At 49.0% G+C, this 17,122-nt stretch overlaps 6 protein-coding genes across 6 annotated transcripts; 4 read left to right on the top strand and 2 right to left on the bottom strand.

The window, feature by feature from the left end:
* Positions 1-1,323: 1,323 nt before the first annotated feature.
* Positions 1,324-1,790, bottom strand: VFPPC_17033 (hypothetical protein; the record flags this gene model as incomplete). Its single annotated transcript, XM_018294783.1, has 2 exons — positions 1,324-1,670; positions 1,724-1,790. 2 exons carry the CDS (start codon positions 1,788-1,790, stop codon positions 1,324-1,326), a joined length of 414 nt encoding a protein of 137 aa, XP_018136340.1.
* Positions 1,791-2,016: 226 nt separating this feature from the next.
* Positions 2,017-4,080, bottom strand: VFPPC_18400 (transposase; the record flags this gene model as incomplete). The annotated part of the gene is made up of 2 exons (XM_022430017.1): positions 2,017-3,064; positions 3,113-4,080. The coding sequence occupies 2 exons, from the start codon at positions 4,078-4,080 to the stop codon at positions 2,017-2,019; spliced, it is 2,016 nt and encodes a 671-aa protein (XP_022284999.1).
* Positions 4,081-7,630: 3,550 nt separating this feature from the next.
* VFPPC_11302 (fungal zn(2)-Cys(6) binuclear cluster domain-containing protein) lies at positions 7,631-9,046 on the top strand (the record flags this gene model as incomplete). Its single annotated transcript, XM_022428747.1, has 2 exons — positions 7,631-8,072; positions 8,205-9,046. The coding sequence occupies 2 exons, from the start codon at positions 7,631-7,633 to the stop codon at positions 9,044-9,046; spliced, it is 1,284 nt and encodes a 427-aa protein (XP_022283888.1).
* A 730-nt stretch (positions 9,047-9,776) lies between these two features.
* On the top strand, positions 9,777-10,470 carry VFPPC_18401 (hypothetical protein; the record flags this gene model as incomplete). Its single annotated transcript, XM_022430018.1, has 2 exons — positions 9,777-10,063; positions 10,113-10,470. The coding sequence occupies 2 exons, from the start codon at positions 9,777-9,779 to the stop codon at positions 10,468-10,470; spliced, it is 645 nt and encodes a 214-aa protein (XP_022284998.1).
* Positions 10,471-10,686: 216 nt separating this feature from the next.
* On the top strand, positions 10,687-11,844 carry VFPPC_12329 (glutathione-dependent formaldehyde-activating; the record flags this gene model as incomplete). The annotated part of the gene is made up of 2 exons (XM_018290246.1): positions 10,687-10,725; positions 11,005-11,844. 2 exons carry the CDS (start codon positions 10,687-10,689, stop codon positions 11,842-11,844), a joined length of 879 nt encoding a protein of 292 aa, XP_018135919.1.
* Positions 11,845-12,018: 174 nt separating this feature from the next.
* On the top strand, positions 12,019-16,252 carry VFPPC_12328 (replicase/helicase/endonuclease; the record flags this gene model as incomplete). The annotated part of the gene is made up of 2 exons (XM_018290245.1): positions 12,019-15,861; positions 15,929-16,252. The coding sequence occupies 2 exons, from the start codon at positions 12,019-12,021 to the stop codon at positions 16,250-16,252; spliced, it is 4,167 nt and encodes a 1,388-aa protein (XP_018135918.1).
* Positions 16,253-17,122: the final 870 nt, after the last annotated feature.

Below are 17,122 nucleotides of genomic sequence, written 5' to 3'. Positions count from 1 at the left end.
ACCTCAGCTTTATGACAGCATACTCTTGATATCATAAAATCTTGGCCAGCAGCAGCGAGACAGCAGGCCGTATTGGCTGCCATAGTATCTGCTATCCTGTCAAATAGGACAGCGGGTTCTTACCATCCACAACACGCTGTCCCACACTGGCTAGTATTGGTAGTAAGCTGTCCGCCGGATGCTATCCCAAATAACGTGATGGCATTGCATGGAAGGCACATAATCTAGGCCTACAGCGTCCCAGGAATCAGCGACCCAGGCTTGCTATTTGTTACTTGGAACTTGGAACTAGATTTCTGTTGCAAGATCAGGCTTCTGCCCACAGACTGCAGCCCACAGACTGCTGCCCACAGACTGCTGACACCAGACTCCAGTCCACAGATATCTGCCCACAGGCTTCTGCCCACAGACTGCTGCCCAAAGATTGCTGCCCACAGGCTTCTGCCCACAGGCTTCTGCCCACAGGCTTCTGCCCACAGGCTTCTGCCCACAGGCTTCTGCCCACAGGCTTCTGCCCACAGATTGCTGCCCACAGAATGCTGCCCACAGGCCTACAGCGTCCCAGGAATCAGCGACCCAGGCTTACAGCGACCCAGGCCTACAGCGTCAGGCCTGGAGCGTCCCGAGCATGATGCGTCTTGGGCATGACAATCGTGAGAGTTCAACTATTTGATTTGCGATATAATCCCTAGCGATAATAAATACGAAAAAAAAAAATGGATCTTAGCTTTAAGATCTAGGATGGAACACGAAGAATACCACAGTCGTGTGAACTCAATTCTTTGATCCATTTTGTTGGGTTTTAGCTTCAAGATCTCGGATCGAAGCCCGAAGAACACCACACATAATTTGACAGACTCCATTAAAACGCACCAACTCTCCATCCGCACGCACCCCCCACATTCAGCCCCAATTCAGCCACACTGCCTGCCGATATCGCCAACCACAGAACTTCGGCAGGCTACATCTGGTGCGCGGTGTTTTCTTGACTATCAACAACGGCGTATTAATCAGTGCTAAAAAGATTTCAATTGCCCCTAAACTTCAAGACTACCAGCCGCTGGTTATCAGCTGGCTGCAGGCGGTGGCGTATTTTTGAAGTAAAGGTCCTAGATGGTAGGACTTTGTAGGTGTCGAAGGTCCTAAATCTGGGACTCCAACCATTTGTTCAGTGACAAGTATATGGAGGGTTTGCATCCTGTTCAGAAACCTAATAGCAAAGGTACAAGAAGTATATAGATTACAAGATGTCAACGAGGGTGGTGTCAACAGCTATCAAACAATGGCTGCAGCTATCAAAAGCAATTATCCAGGGATCCAACATCACAATGTATCAGTAAAGCCAAGGGTAGTGGAGTCTTGGCAGGAGCCACCGTCGTCCCAGTGGGCGGTTGCATTGACCGGTCGGTCAACATCGATAACCTCGGTCTGTACACCGAGTTCCACAATAACAGAGTCGCCGGGGCGAAGCCGCATAATCTTGCCATGTCGGTACGTTGTGAGGCCGGTGCCGTTAATGGTGACGGTAACGGATGGCTGAGAAACAACCCAGGTTGTGCCGGTGTTGTTGACGGTAACGTCGAACATCTGCATCCTTCCGTCGCATTCCCCGGGCTGGCAGTCCATCCATCTTGTGGAGGATCTAGCGGCCGTGATGCTGAGCTTATATGCTGTGAAGGTCAGAACTAATTCTTTGCTAGTGGAAAGAAAACTTGGTACGTACGCTGGCAGGGTTCTGCCAGCGCGGTCACTGGCAGAAGGCCTGCCGCTGCGACAAATTGGAAGCGCATGTTGTAGGTTAGTGGCTTCGACTAGGTTGTCCTGCTGCCGATAAGGCTTTCGAAACATCACTTCCCTGGGTAGTGATGTGGCCTTGTACAGTACGTGTACGTACAGTACTGTATTTTAGCCCTAGTACCGTACGTACAATGGGGTTGTACAATACAGTACATACATACAAATTTCCCCTTCCTTTTTGGGCAATAGTGAGCCCTGCCCTTGCACCATTTTTGAGCCTCAAACCTCAGATTCCACCTCAGTGCCAACACCCAATATATCACCCGTCGACTGTAATACACCCTCCCACTCAAAATCCTCATTGGTTGAGGCCATCGCGCCGTCCATCCAGACCTTCTTGCCCTGCGCATTCACAAATAACTCGAGATATGAATCTTCGAGTTCTAGCCAGTCCTTCTCCTCAAGATCCGCCCAGCGCTTTTTGTGGGCATACTTCTCGTCCTTGAGACGATCTAACACGCGGTCGTTCATAAAAATGAAGGCCTGCATGTCAGCGTGCACTGGCGTAAGGCGATTCCGAGCTTTTGTATGTATAAAACTAATAGCAGAGAAGCTTCGTTCTGAGGGTACGGAGTTCACAAGTGTGTTCATCACCTTCACAGCTACTCTAGCCAGAATCGAGCCCTGGTTGAGGAGGCACTGCCATGCCATTGCTGGCTTAAAGCCATCGTCGTATACGGCGCTGTGCTTATTAAATAAGCCGTCTGGGCCGCCCGTACGCATTCGGAAGTGTGTGAATTCGGAGAGAGCACGGTGATACTCGTCGTTGTTTTTCAGATGTTTCCGCAAATACTCTTGTACGCGCGCAAAGACGCTAGGTGGCAGTTTCGAATTCGGACCTGTTGTGTCAGGCCGGAGGGCATCAGCGACCCAATGTATATTGTACGTTTGCTTATCAAGCCGTGCTTTGAATATAGCGTCAATATCATCCCACGGAACATCAGGAAACTGATCAGCCTCCCTCATCTCGGCCCACTTGCTTTTGATTTGCAGCCAGCGATTTACAACGTACGCGATTCCCGACTCATCAGCCTCGGAAGCGTGTTGAAAGTCGTTCACAGGCTTTAGCACAGCGATCGCAGTCTCAAGTTTTAGCCAGAAGCTGTTGTCTTTGATGATCCGAACCGCTTCGGGCAGGAGAACGGGGCACCCTTGGGATCGCAGCTCGCCTCGTACATCTTTTCGAATAGACCAGTCTCTGGCAGGGTCTCGAGAACGGAGGAGGGAGAAAAATGAATTGTACTGAGAACCCCAGCGTGTAATTACACTATTTGGTTAGTATGGGGATGTAGCCGACAGACAGCTGGCGAGTTACCTTCTGATCAGCGCGCGAGTTATTCCGTTCCACCTTGTGCGCTGGCACGTTCTCAATCTTTGCAATTGTAATTTAGACCGTGAGAAAAACGTGAGAAGTGTGGTGACGTTATCAAAGAGATCCTCAAAGAATGGAAGGAGAAGGATATCTTTAATTAAGAGCTGAAGGCCGTGAGAATCGCACAGAGAGAAGTTGACATGTGAGAGTTCTGGGAATCTCCCTAGTAAATCGTGTACCGAGCGCATCGTATTTTCGGTATCCGTACAGATAGAGTTGATTCTGGAGAGATCACCGCCGCACAGTTTCTGCATTTCTCTCCATATCAACTTCACCCAGTTCTCTGCTGTGTGCTGTTCGTCTCCCGTATCAAAAGTTTTCCAGTAGAAAGCTGGGCCGTCTGGTATTTGTACCGAGATATTAACGATTCTGTGGCCGGAAACATTATCGGAAGCGTCAAATATTATATTGAACCATTCTGAGCTAGTAATGCGTTGGAAAACCTCGTCAAGGAGTTCCTGATACAAGTCGGGGAGAATTCTCGTGATAGCAGCGCGGCTAGGAGGCTTCCAGCCAGGCTTAATGCGAGTGAAGAAATAATGCCAACGCCGGCTCTCGAACAGGCTGAAGGGGCGGCCGCCAGCGATTACGGCGGCGGCGGCATCATAGGCGAAACTGTTACTCTCGTCTTGCGAGATATGCTGAACTCCGACCTCGGTTATCTTCTTTTGTATAGCTTCAGAATATGGGGGAGGATGTCCAGCTTCATCTTGAGCCTGACGCTCTTGTTGCTGCTTGCCTTGCCATTTCTCACACGCAGCGAGATGCTCTTTAGGCCGCCCAATAGAAGTGGCTGCAAAGTCCTTCTGGCAGTGACGGCATCTGTATCGCTTGCTTTTCTTAGGGTTAGAGCGGCCGAGGTCAATAAACTGTCGCCAAACAAAGGCAGCGTTAGCTTTGGTGGGCGCCATCTTTTTAGCGATACCTTCAATTGGTACAAAATCAGGAGTGCGTTGAGCCATCAGAGCTTTTGTACAGCCCCGTATTTGTACGATATGACCCACAAATTCCCCTATTTGGAATATCGTACGTACGCAGTACACGTACGTACTTTTTCTTCTTGTACGTACGTACGTACAACAGTGTTGTACGAAAAGTACAACATCACTATCCCTGGGAGATATTTATATATCTCACATAACGAAAACGCCGCTTCGATGCGCTATCCGATGGGTACGCCATCTGTCGAGGCAAGGAGGGCTAGGTGAGCTGGATGTTAATCAGTAACGGAAATGGCCCCCGTGACTCCACGCGACGTCGACCAGTACCTCATATTAGGGTTGGGGCGGGATGTAGAAGCCGAAACTGGAGACTGGTGTAGAGCATTATCCGTCGGCAAATAGCCCAAGCCAGGGCCCACTATGCCACAATGTGGCTGTGGCTGCAGTCAGTGTGGCTAAACCGACAGACCTAGACAGTCACCTGCGGGCGGTCTGTCTCGGTTCGTCAGGGCTTACGGTCGGTCGGTCTAGGTCCGTCTGGGTTAGCTGATTTCTCATTGGCTGCCACTGGCATGACCCACTTAATTTCGCGCCGCGATCTTGCACGCAAAAACATGTTGGGGAGGTGCTGGTACCTTGTACACAAAATCTGGCCAAAGGCAGGCCTGGAAACCGCCAACCCAGACCGACTCAGACCACTCAATCCGCCCAGAAGCTCTGGGCAGTCGGTTTGATGAGATTCGCAAGTCGGTCGGTCTGTGGTCTGAAGTTTCACCACAATGTCAGGGTCCAAGCTAGACCCTTCGTTCCAGGCCTTGGTACATAGTGCCACTGATAACCTGCCTTAGAGACTTGCTTCTGTTCCCACCAGGTGTTCGACAGTTCCTGGGAAATGATGCATTAGCGCGGCTCCAGTGACGGTAGGGAAGAGCTTTAGTGTGGCGTGTTGCACAGGCTGCGAATTAGGTTGCTGGGGGCGTGTTTGCGGGGCATGGGGGTGGAGACGGCGCTAGAGACTATTTGGCCATCCCCGCGAATGAATGATCTCGGTCCTTGTTGGGACACTGTGATGACGATTCATGGCCTGCGTACTGAAGAAGCCATCATCAACACAATTGACAATGTTGGCCAAGTACCGCATATACAATACAACGTTACGTAGCTTATCATTCACCGTCGAGATGCTACCTAACCCAAATTACCAATGTTCTTTGCCGTCTCCCGTTTTCACTTGGGACCGCCGTAGTCGACCAATGCGGTAACAAGCCAACACGGCCTAACGCCACCCATGTCCCTGAATTGTGCCGACGGTAGTGAGATGTAGTGGCTGTTATAGTCAATGCTCAAGGGCAGGTTGTGAGACCTTCATTTGGTGGCGTTATTGGCATCGGCATCAGCCGAGTGCACCTCAACGGCCCAGCCCGTTACACAGAGCTGTATTAACTGTATCTTATCATGACGCCATATTGTCAGGGAGCGTATGCATACAACGATATGAGGTAACGGATATAAAGATAGTGACAGGGGTGGAAGTCACTGAGGATATACATGAAATGGATTGGAAGAGAGGACGAGAAAACACACAATACACACACACCCAACATCACTACAATATTATCGTTCTAAGAAACGTGACACTAGCCGCATTGAGGTTTTGCCCAACCATCACATAAGTGGAGTGTGGCACCGGTAGGCTAAAAACGGAAAAGCCTCGTCTACGGGCCTCGCGTCGCTGGAGAGACGGTCGACCCGAAAGGGCCACGTGCTTTATGTTACGTTCTTATTGGCCGACTTCCATGTCTGGCCAGGATCTGAGGGCAAGGCAAGGTTATCTCAGGCAGACCACGCTCAACCCTAGACGTCTATTAGGATACCTCGAGTCAGTGTCGAAGCAATATTGCATGAAATTCCGCGTCCATATTGCCATACTTAGCTACAACTCATTTTACAAGAGCCAATTGTGTGTATACAGTGAAAAAGTTCCTTTCCAATGAAGTGAGATGTTGAGACAGGGAAGGGTGCAGCATCATCCACTCCGTAAAAGATTGAGCATGGCTAACGCTAATGAAAGGCATTCCACACTAAAGATTGGCAGCAACCAAGGCCCGTGAATCTGCTGCCCCTGATAGAGTAGTCCTGTGAATTGAACAGACTATCAATTGAAGTATCAGAAATCAGAACTACAACCATCCACTAACAGTCCAATCAAAAATGACGTAACAAGAGATAACTATACAATTGCTCCAGTTGCCCTTGCCCTATATACACAGGCAGTTGAATGCCTGAAGCGTCCTCCACATCTTTGATATTTGCATCTTCACACTTTGCCACCTTAACACTAATTTGACACTTAATGCGTTCTGCATGGCTAGGCCGCCGAAGGACTATTACGAACGACATCTGCTGGTTCAGCCTGTCAATCCAAGTATAGAACCTGTTCTGTGGTGCCTTGGTTGATTCATTCATCAAGTCGTATTGACTCAATGCCGCGGAGGCTCACAGTTGTGGTAGATGCAAGCGGGTGGTACACAAGTCCTAAATGTTCCGATACGAGCTCTGCAGTCCAGGAAATCAAGAGCGCCAAATTTGCAATTCAAACAGCACGATGTGGCCGAGAAATTCAACAAAATCGTTGTGCAGATGATGTGAAGCGTTTCGCGATGTGGTGGGGTGCATCGTCATCAAGGCGGAAGTGACTGAACGCCAACTCCCAACCCAAAATACGCTAGGATCGGCCCGTCCAACAACCAAGCGCAGGGCTAATAAAGTGGGGCATGGCACGAGTAGTAAACAGATGGGTTGGTGAAGCCTTGAAAGCCTGAGCAGTAGCCAATCAAGATGTGGAGAACTTGCTAATGATGTTGACGCCCTGACTCGAGCCTCGCTGATCAGCAGCGCGGGCTTGCAAAAATTGCCAGGAATGGGCGTCGGCTAGAACCTCTCTCTGTGACTTACGGTCCGGCAGGGGTGCGGCTGCACCTTTAGGACCAAGCAATATAAGACGTTGTAGTTATGATTGGTCACTCCTGGCAAGGATGTAGTTAGTGCAGATCGGAAGAGCCATTCCGGCTGCAAGCTATCCCGCTAGAGAGAGACCAACAGGGGCCACGGAGGGAGTCCATGGGTGCTGAGGCGTTGAATATGCAACAATATGGTATCCGCGCCAATGACCTAGCGAACCACCCATCGCGAAAAGAGTGCATAATGCTACTTCGCTGCTCAGGACCAACGACGCTGTTGTTCATTACATCCCCGACCAACAAACGCTTACGTCTCCGGTCTCTCCCGATTCGAATTCTTGATGCTGTCTAACACGTAACCAATTTACGGAAAATGATATACACACTTTCGCTATGCTGCCAAGGACCACCGCAAAGCCGCTTGCTTACCTGCACGATCGTTGACTGTTACTTTATGAGATGCTGACGGGTTATCAAAACCTCGACTTCCCTGCCAAACTAACTGCCACATCTGATGTCTAGCACGTCATCTTTCTGGCTTCAACATATCGTGCCTCAGGATGGAAGTTGTTCTCCGCGAAGCCTGTGATAATTGCCACCGCCGCAAGACTCGTTGTATTTCTCGTCGCCATGGTGCCTGCGCAAACTGCAGAGACAGCGGACAAGTCTGTACCTATAGCCCGCGAAACCAGATGGGCCGCCCTCGTCAACGCAGCGGCACCGGACACCAAGGTCGTAAGACTCCGTGTGAACGATCAACGAGAACTTTGACTCCACAGTCCATTACAGAACAGGAACGTCCAACTATCTCCCGAACAGTTTGCTGCGGCGGGGCTGCAGACAATGATACGGAGAATACAATTTTATTCAACATGACAGTAGGTGAAGCCGACAACGACACTGAAGAGGGTTTGATGCCACTCGACATGAGCAACGATGTGGCGTCGACTTCGACGAATGTTCAAATAGACACGGGAGACGGACTGGATTCTTCGTCGACATGCTGGGAGAGTACTATGGGGACACATTCCACAGTTTACATCGCCTCTTCGTAAGCCTCACTCGAATCCACTTGGGAGGGTCAATTATAACAATATTTATTGACCCCTTGGTGCGACCTAATTAGATTCTTAGACACAACTCCTTCTGCCACTGACGCTTACCATGAGACATTTGGGCTCCCGAAAGGACACTACTCCCTGAACGGTCGTGCGTATGAACCGGTTCTTGAGCCAAGATTAATGACAGGTTCGTCAGAGTTGCCTTTGGAACAAGAAAACACACGCAGCCCCACGCATATAAACGAATTGACCGATGAGCGAGACCTTTTGAAATATCGCCTGCCCATAACATCTTCAGATAGGTCTGACACTGGCCGGAATGGTGCAGACTGTGTATCAGAATCCAACACAATGAACGTTGTGGGGCTTTATGGACAACTCTCTCAGTCACTGTTTAGCTTACAGAGCTATCGCGAAGGAATATCCGACAGTGAAAGAATGGATGATACTAGTGAAGGACATGGAGCATGCCTAAATGCGCTATTCAACCGAGTGTCCTGTCTCTGTGATCTGGTCACTCGGCTACCCAAAGACATGCCTTCCGGCGCGGACAAAGTGACATATTATTGTCTCTTACTCGCTGTATCGGTTGTTAATACTGTGATGGACATTTATCAGACCGTACTGGACCGGCGCAAGACGTTATGGCTTGATAATCGCAGATCCGCTGTACCGTGGTCATCGCAGTTACGAGATACCGGTATTGGCGGGCTACCACAATGGAAGCGTTCTGGCACGCAGTCGCGCCTGGCGATGCTCTTAGATACCGAAGCAATGGACTTTCATCTCGAGCAACTACAAAGACTTTTCGCCTTCATTCCAACTGCTGCAGGAACAGCGCAAGCCCAATCAAGGTTGGCAACCCTAAGACAGCAATTGCAGAAATGGAGCGAGGAACTTCGAAATATGAAATGAGTTGTATTATATAAAGTCAGTGTGTAAGATAGTATTTGTGATATGGCAATAAATAATACCATATATTGATATTACCATAGTTATCATATGATATTGTGGCCGTATGATATCCCATAATCTCATATGGTCGCCGTATGATATCGCAGCCCGTGTTATGGCCGTATATACAATATTAATGCTGAAAAATAGCCAACTACCTGACTTTCACGACTCAACAAGCACAACAGAGGTCAAATATTCTCGTCATGAAGGCACTACAGGTTAGCCCCGAAGGTGTCTCAGCTTGCGCTTTCGGCAGCCGGCCAGGGAGTCCCTGCCAGGGACCCCCTGACAAGCGAGATTGGCCCGAAGCTCAGGAGCTGATTGAAGCTGTCACACTTCACGACTCGTTTGCATAACTGGACGACGATCGGGCAGAAGATCCCCTGTGAATCGGGCAACGAGAGACTCTTGATTTCCTACAAAAAGAGTGGACTTATACGAATACTAAATACTTTAGAATACTGCTGCCTGCAAGGCAGCAGTATGATAATGTTGTTGCCTCGTAGGCAATACCATACTGGGCTTGCTTTGAATGAGCGACTTGATCTTGACAGAAGCTCTCCTTTTCTTAGCTTTGTTCCTCCTCCTCCAGCTTTTGCATACTCGTTGTAGTCGCTTAGTATGTTGTCAATATACTCACTAAGACCGTTACAAATGTATCAACAGAATGTCGTCCCAACCTTCTGATATGCTTTGGCGGCTTGATAGCGAGCCATTGGAGACTCTTGACTCCCCATCTCTTAGCGGAACACTGCCCTCTATCTCCTTGAGCACCAAATTATTACGTTTTTTGGCCCCCATGGTATGGACCAATCAGATGGGCGAAAACCCATGTCTGAGACCCACTGGTACAAAATGGTACATACAAACGACTGCCCATAGCGAAGTCCATGTCACTCTTCAGAATGCCATCGATCCCAACAGTCCCTTATATAATAAACATGATAAATCTAGACGCCCCTCGCTAAGCGTCAAGCCATCCCATTTTGGGTAATTCCATCCATTTTGGGCCTTAGTTGATCAGTTCCCGAGGCGAACTAAGATTATGTGCTATGTGCTATGTGCTATGTGCTATGTGCTATGTGCTGCGTGCTTCGTGCTACGTGGTACGTGCTATGGTGCATTGGCAATACATCATGATACAGCAGCATCATATTAATGAGAAAAAAATGAGAAAAATGATCTTCTTCTTCCCCTGTGGTCCCCGTAGCTTGAAAGTCGTCAGTTACGGCGGTTTCCCCTCAAACATATGCCCAATACTACGGGACGTTTTTTCCCCTAGTCGCGATGTCAACCTTTTCCCTCCTCAATCCTCACATCAATACAGCACTTCCCATCCTCCGGCCTCTAATGCTTTGGTGTTCGGTATAACCTCAGTATGACCTCAGTAACGTTAGAAATTTGATGCCTGAGGAATCATGTATGCCCTCAGGGTTCTCGAGGTTCTCAAGGTTCTCAACGTATCCAAAGACCGTCAAGGTTCTCAATGCCCTCAATATTTTGGCATCTTCCAACACTTCTTAACAAAAAGTTCCAGCCACAATGCCTGACCCAAAGCCCATATGGTATTTCACCCTATTCTATTGCCCTCTCCTATTATGTCTACGTGGTTTACTGTTCTCGCCCGTGTAGCTGAGGTATGTAGAATCCCGGACTCCCCATATCACAATGCCCTATGTGAGTTCGAGGAAGGCAGAAGTGATGTCTCAACAGGGGACTGGAGGAGCTTTCATATCGCGTTCTATGGTGATCTGTTGGACACTGGGCGAGCATACATGATCCGCGGTCAGGCTCGGCTTCCAGGGAATGACGAGGCAGAGGCGCCTAAGGCAAGTATTCTCTCTCTCCTCTGACTCCGTCCTTTGATGCTACACCGTTCTTCACCCTCCGCAAGTTGCTTGCTGATCGTTATACAGTTTACTGCCTTTGACGCTATTCCTTTGGCAGCGGACTGTCTGCCCATCCATCAGTTGCGTATCAATGCGGCAGCGGAATTAACTTGCACACCGCGGTTTGTAGACGCTACTCGCACGTTCGAATTCGAAGCGAAGCTTACTGGGTACTATGGCGATCCCGCCCCTCCAGCCTTACGCAACGACAGAGCCTTCAAAGCTTCGCAAACCCGTACAAAGACTCAATACATTTACGCTGAACAGTCTCCCAAATTTGATCGCACTCTCGGTAGCGAAAACCTGCGCGCTCAGAGCAGGCTCTTCGTCGATGGTTTCTATACCTTTCCAGATGAGGAGACCCAGCAGCCTGGGTATCTTGACTTGCTCGCGGTGTCCTTTAACTCCACCAACAAAGACCCTGTAAACAGTGTCGGTTCTCCTGCCAAGGGGGGCTCATCTCGTCGTAGAGATGTGCCGCTTAAGATGTCACCTGGCAAGCAGGCAAACATGAGAAGAGTGCCCGCTCCTATGACTCCGCCCAACTCGCGCTTTGCTTTGCACAGTGGGAGTTCCGCTTCAACGCCTCATACTGTATCTGACACATTTACTCCCGGGAGCGCCAGTTCCACCCCCTCCCTCACAATGGGTGATGGCAGCAGGGGGGGTTTAGTTGTTGATTTTGAGGTTCTCAAGAGCGGGCCCGAGGCTCAAGACGATCATTCTGCGATGGGCTCTTTTGCCCCAGGTGGTTTGCAGAACAAGCGCCAAGCAACTGCTCCCCCTCAGGAGCCTTCTTCTAAGCGCAGTCGGAAGCCGAGCCAGAAAGCAAAGGAGATGTTGACCGAAGATGAGCTTGAGGAATAAGAGGCATCCTTTGTTTTGGCTGTTTATGTATTTTAGAACTGCACTGATTCTAATTCTCTTTAGACTCTGCATTTACGCCTTCCCACTACCCAGTGCGTAGAACGCCCAGTAAGGCACAGTCTAACTGTGCCCCTATAATGTCTGAAGTCCGGCAGCAACGATTTTGCAGCTATAATGCCGCCACCAACGAGCAACCAGGACCGACTGCGCATGATACGGACCCCTGTTCAATCGTTTTTTAACGATAATAGCCAAGCACTGTTGGAAACTTTCTCCATCAATACACAAGTCAACCAGCGCAGCCGGTTTCCACCGCCCGACAATGGCAGGGGTCGTTACGCAAAAGACGATGATATTATTATTGTTAATACTACAAGGGTTCGTCGCCGTCGTCATCGTCATCGTAGTAACGAGGATACAGAGTTTCCCTCGGCGAGACCTCGACGGCGCCGGGTGGGCGCGATATTCGCAGAAGCTGAGGTGCGATTTCGAGGCATGAGGAAAAGATTTAAGGACCGCTGGAACAAGGAGTTCCCCGATACACCATGTGCCGAGTGCGCAACCTTGCTGCTCCCGAGGAAGCGTCAACAGAGAGCATTCCAGGACAACCATGAATACGGCATCACCAGAGTGTTCAATGTTCCTGTGACTGACGAACCTGGTGGCGTGATTCTCTGCGAGGACTGTTGCAAAGAGCCTCAGGCTCCTATAGACTGCGGCAAGGTCCCTCAGTGCATTGCTTCTCTTCCACGGCGATCGACTCTATTCATATCCCCTTTCAAGTTGGATACGAATCTAGGAAGGACTTTAGGGTACGACTTACACGCAACCCCTTACGTGTACCGTACCTTGTCAGGCGTTATTAATACGAATCCGATTAATGAGCGAGCGAACATGCTCTATTCTGGCACACTTGGGGCTTATCTGCAGAGCAGTCCACATCGAGTAGACCAACACCAGAATCTCGAGCATCTAATTCATGTTCGCAATTGGCTGCTGCAAAGAAACCCCGTCTTCCAAAGGAATGATGTGCGGGCGCATCTTCAAATCAACCACCCGTTACCAACTGTCGACCTCCCTGAGAACAGCGATGAGCAGCGACCTCAAACACGCCCGGATCTTGTCATGAACCCCTTTCAGTACGACCAAGAAACAAGGAATGAGCATTTCCGATACGACAGGCTCTCCATTGGGGCAGTACAGGTCCCCGAAGGACATCCTCCAAAGCCGATGCTATATCGAACTGATCCGGATGTCGAGGTGCTCTGCTTTCCGCACGTTTATCCTTACGGGAAAGGACAATTTGTACAAGGAGAGCGCCGCGAAGATGGGCGCTCTAGATATACGCGCCACATGGACACAATACGGAAGCTCAATTCCTACAACCGCGCTTTCAGAGACGATTATTACTGGGCTGCGTGGGCATACCAAGAAATGGAAGCGACAAGAATCTTTCAGAATACAAATCGCCTTATTCATAATAAAACGAGGCAAGCTATAGACAACCGTCTTCCTCAGCATCAACTCCTACAGCAGTCGAATTATGGGACACATTCTATTATTAGTGAAACTCTCACACATGGTATACCTGGCTCAATCCGAACCGGAGAAGCTTATTTTCTCGAAAAGGAACGCCTCGTAAACTCGATGATTGCAGGCCACGGGCTCCCCCAACTCTTTATCACGCTGACTTTTAATGAAGGCTGGGAAGAATTTAAGAACATTTTGCGGTCTATCTCTTCTACTGCTATGCCATCCAACCATCCATGGGAGGGAGTTCAATATTACTACGAGAGGATCCATAATCTAAAATCCAAATTCTGGAAAGGGAAGTCCAACCACGCCAAGTTTGGTGTCCTAAAGGAACTAATCGAAAGATTTGAGTTTCAATTACGGGGCGCAATACACAGCCATTGCTTATTGTGGACTGAGAAGTCTATCGTGGAATTGCTTGCGTTTGGTTTTGTCCGCGCAGATATTCCCGATCCCGAAAAGGAGCCTGAGTTGCATAGCCTTGTCATGAAATATCAGATTCACAAATGCAAAGACCACATTTGTGGCGGACCCGGGAGGTACGGAAAGTGCTCCAAGGGCTTTCCAGCAGACGTGTCGGGCAGGACGTTTCATCAGCCTGGCAACCCCAGGTATACTTATGCCCGCACCGAAGCTGACGTGTGGGTAATTCCTTATAACTCTCAATTGCTATTAATCTGGGAAAGCCACTGCAACGTTCAGTTCGTGACGAGCCAAGGTCTTGCCTCTTACATCACGAAATACCTCACCAAAAACGAGCCACTCTCTCAGGTCGTTGTGGGCGATTGTACAACAACTCAGAAGCACCTGTTGGCTCGCAGAATGGGATCTATGGAAATAATTGTGCTGTGCTTGGGGTTGGACATTTTTCGCTGCACCAGCGGATCTCTCTACCTTCCAACCAGTATTCCTGAAATGAGGAATTATTCTGTTCGTCCTATTAACCATATCCTCGAGCACCCTGAAGACCCGTATTTCCCAGACGCCATGGAGAAATATTTTGCTCGACCAAGAGTGCCTCGATTCGAAGTCTTGACCTATTTTGACTACTTTGCATACTATGAAATTACGAAAACTCGCACCGTTAATCGACAGGGTCCTCGAGAAGGGTGGCAAGATTCATTAGGATATTGGGTCTATCAACGGAAGAAGCCCATCCTGATTCGCACTTCTTACCGACGACTTTGTGATGGAGAGGTATTTTTTTACGTGCAACTCCTTTATAGATACCATTGGAGGTCAGATGATGAAATCATTGCGAATTCCGCCACTTACCGCGAAAGGCTTTTCGAGCTCGACCCAGTACTTTACGATGCTGCTTTACGAGGACATGCCGATAGAGTCGAACATGGCAGTAGAGCCCTCGGGAGGGAGTATTGCGAGATGGTTCAAAGAGTTGCGGGGACGGCTCCGCCAAATGTCCATGATATGGTATCCGAGCAGCTCCGGCAGCTGAATACCATGGCGGTCCCAGGACTTGCTGATGCTGCGGGCCTTACTCTGAAAGGCGAGCAATACCAGTGCTATAGCATGGTAACGCAAAATATTTCTGCATCTAGGCATCAAGGCCGTATGTTCTTCATAACAGGGCCTGGTGGGACGGGGAAATCTTTCCTCCTTCGTGCCCTGCAGTATTGGTGCGACAAATCCCGGAACCCTTCCTTACTGCTTGCGCCCACTGGAATTGCGGCAAGAAATATTGATGGGAATACAATCCACTCGGCTCTGTCAATCTATAGTAATCGAAGCGCCTACCACACGGGCTTATTTAGGTTCGAAGATCAAAAAAAGAAAGACATGGAAAAGAAAACCGTGCTTATCATCGACGAAGTATCGATGGTAGATGGCGTACTGCTTGACTACCTTGCCTCCCTTTTTGCCAAACTGAGAAGAAATAACAGACCCTTCGGCAACATGCATGTCATCGTTTTTGGGGACTTGATGCAATTACCCCCCGTGGAGGGTTTGAAGGTCTTTAAGGCCTCTGTTTGGAGGCTTTTCCATCCCATCTTCCTACGACAACCGCACCGGCAGACAAACGATAAGTTCTTCAGAATCTTGAACAAGATTCGGCTCGGAATCATCGATAGCGAGGTAAGATGCACTCTGGAAGAACGATGGCGCCAATATAACCCAGAACATGTCATGTGGAATACCACGTACCTGTCTTCTCTTCGCGATGAGGCTGCAGCACTAAACCATGCCGTTCTCTCCGGCATGCCATCAGAGAACCCTATATTCGTTTCAACAGCCGAGGACTTTGAAAATGGAGTAAGGTTACAACATTTAGAGCACTCGAAGGTATTCAATAAGGGGACAAACTTCCCATCTTCTGTGGTGTGTACTGTTGGGGCCAAAGTGATGTTCCTCACAAATAGCATGATGAGCGAGAGAGGGATCTCTAACGGCTCTATTGGTGTTATTACTAATTTGTTGCCCGACGACGAAGTTGAGGCTGCATTTCCCACTAAAGACGGTATCCAAGTAGGTTCTTCTGCCCTGGCCCTACAGTTGAAGCTTAGAGACCCGCAAAGCAGCTAATGCAGTTCAGGTCATGCACTTGCACAAAACTCCGTCGTATTTCCAGACGAATGGGGTGGAATACAAACGTGTACAGCTTCCAATAATCAACGCATTTGCGTTGACAATCCATAAGGTTCAAGGTCTGTCACTGCCAGCTGTTACCGTCGCCTTGAATTCTAATATCTTCTCTGACGGACAAGCATATGTGGCATTGAGTAGAGGAAAGGATCTCGAAGAGGTGTATTTGACCCACTGTGATCTTGAAGCCATCAAGGCAGACCCAGAAGCAATAGCTGAGTACGAAAGACTGGAAGCGAAGGCAGAACAACTCCATAGGCCATATTCTCAATGACCTTTGCTCCACTCAACCATGCATCTTGAACTATGAACTCACCAACTCCCCAGTCTCCCTTTCGTTCTAGTTCGAATTGCTACACAACGCAACGCCGCATTGCTGGCACCCTGTAATCACCGAGTGTTTTTGAGGTGGCCGTTTTACTAGTTGCGATTGACTTAGCAATGTATTTCGCCGTTTTGAAGAGCAAAAGGCACAAAAGCCGCGTTCCGTGAGATGTACCTTCAAGTGGTTTTGCATGGAGCTTTCAGTGGAAGCAGGTTCGTTGAAACCTGCCAAGCTACTATTTCGAAGCGCCACCTGCTGACCAAACCTCTCGAAGATCTCAAGATACAGGCGCTTGCGAAATCTATTCTGGCTCGTAATGGGCTTGTCCCAGCCGTGACGTTGAAGGAGGTATGTGTTTGTTATCGCTACTTCTGCTGGCATCATTAGCACAGTATAGAACAACTAGTAAAGAACCTCGTACCAAGTAGAAACATGTATAAAAGAGCTTGCTGACCACCTCGTCGAATTCTCCTCCCTGTCTGGAACTCTGAACGTAGTTGATCGCCGATATCAACTCCGTTCATGTTGTTGTTGTATGCATCAATCAACTGAGGAATGTCAAGTACTCTGGTTGCTTGCCCTTGAAATGGTACTCTTGCTGTTTTTGCACTCGTAGATGACTTTGCTGGCTGACGGCGAAGCTTCTCTTTAGGGATCTCCCAACCGTCATAAGCTGTGCTCTTAATAGAAGGACAAATGCATTGTCCTTAAAGCCGAATTGCATGACGTCTGTTGACTTGTGTTTCCTAGCATACACTGTACCCCAAGGGACGACATCTTTTGACTTGTCTTTAGCTTTTAAGGAAGCCAGCTGTTTAC

The sequence above is a fragment of the Pochonia chlamydosporia genome (assembly GCF_001653235.2).
Source record: "Pochonia chlamydosporia 170 chromosome Unknown PCv3seq00015, whole genome shotgun sequence".
NCBI lineage: Eukaryota > Fungi > Ascomycota > Sordariomycetes > Hypocreales > Clavicipitaceae > Pochonia > Pochonia chlamydosporia.
Note: the sequence above shows the minus strand (reverse complement) of the source record. Positions and strands in the feature narration are given on the sequence as shown.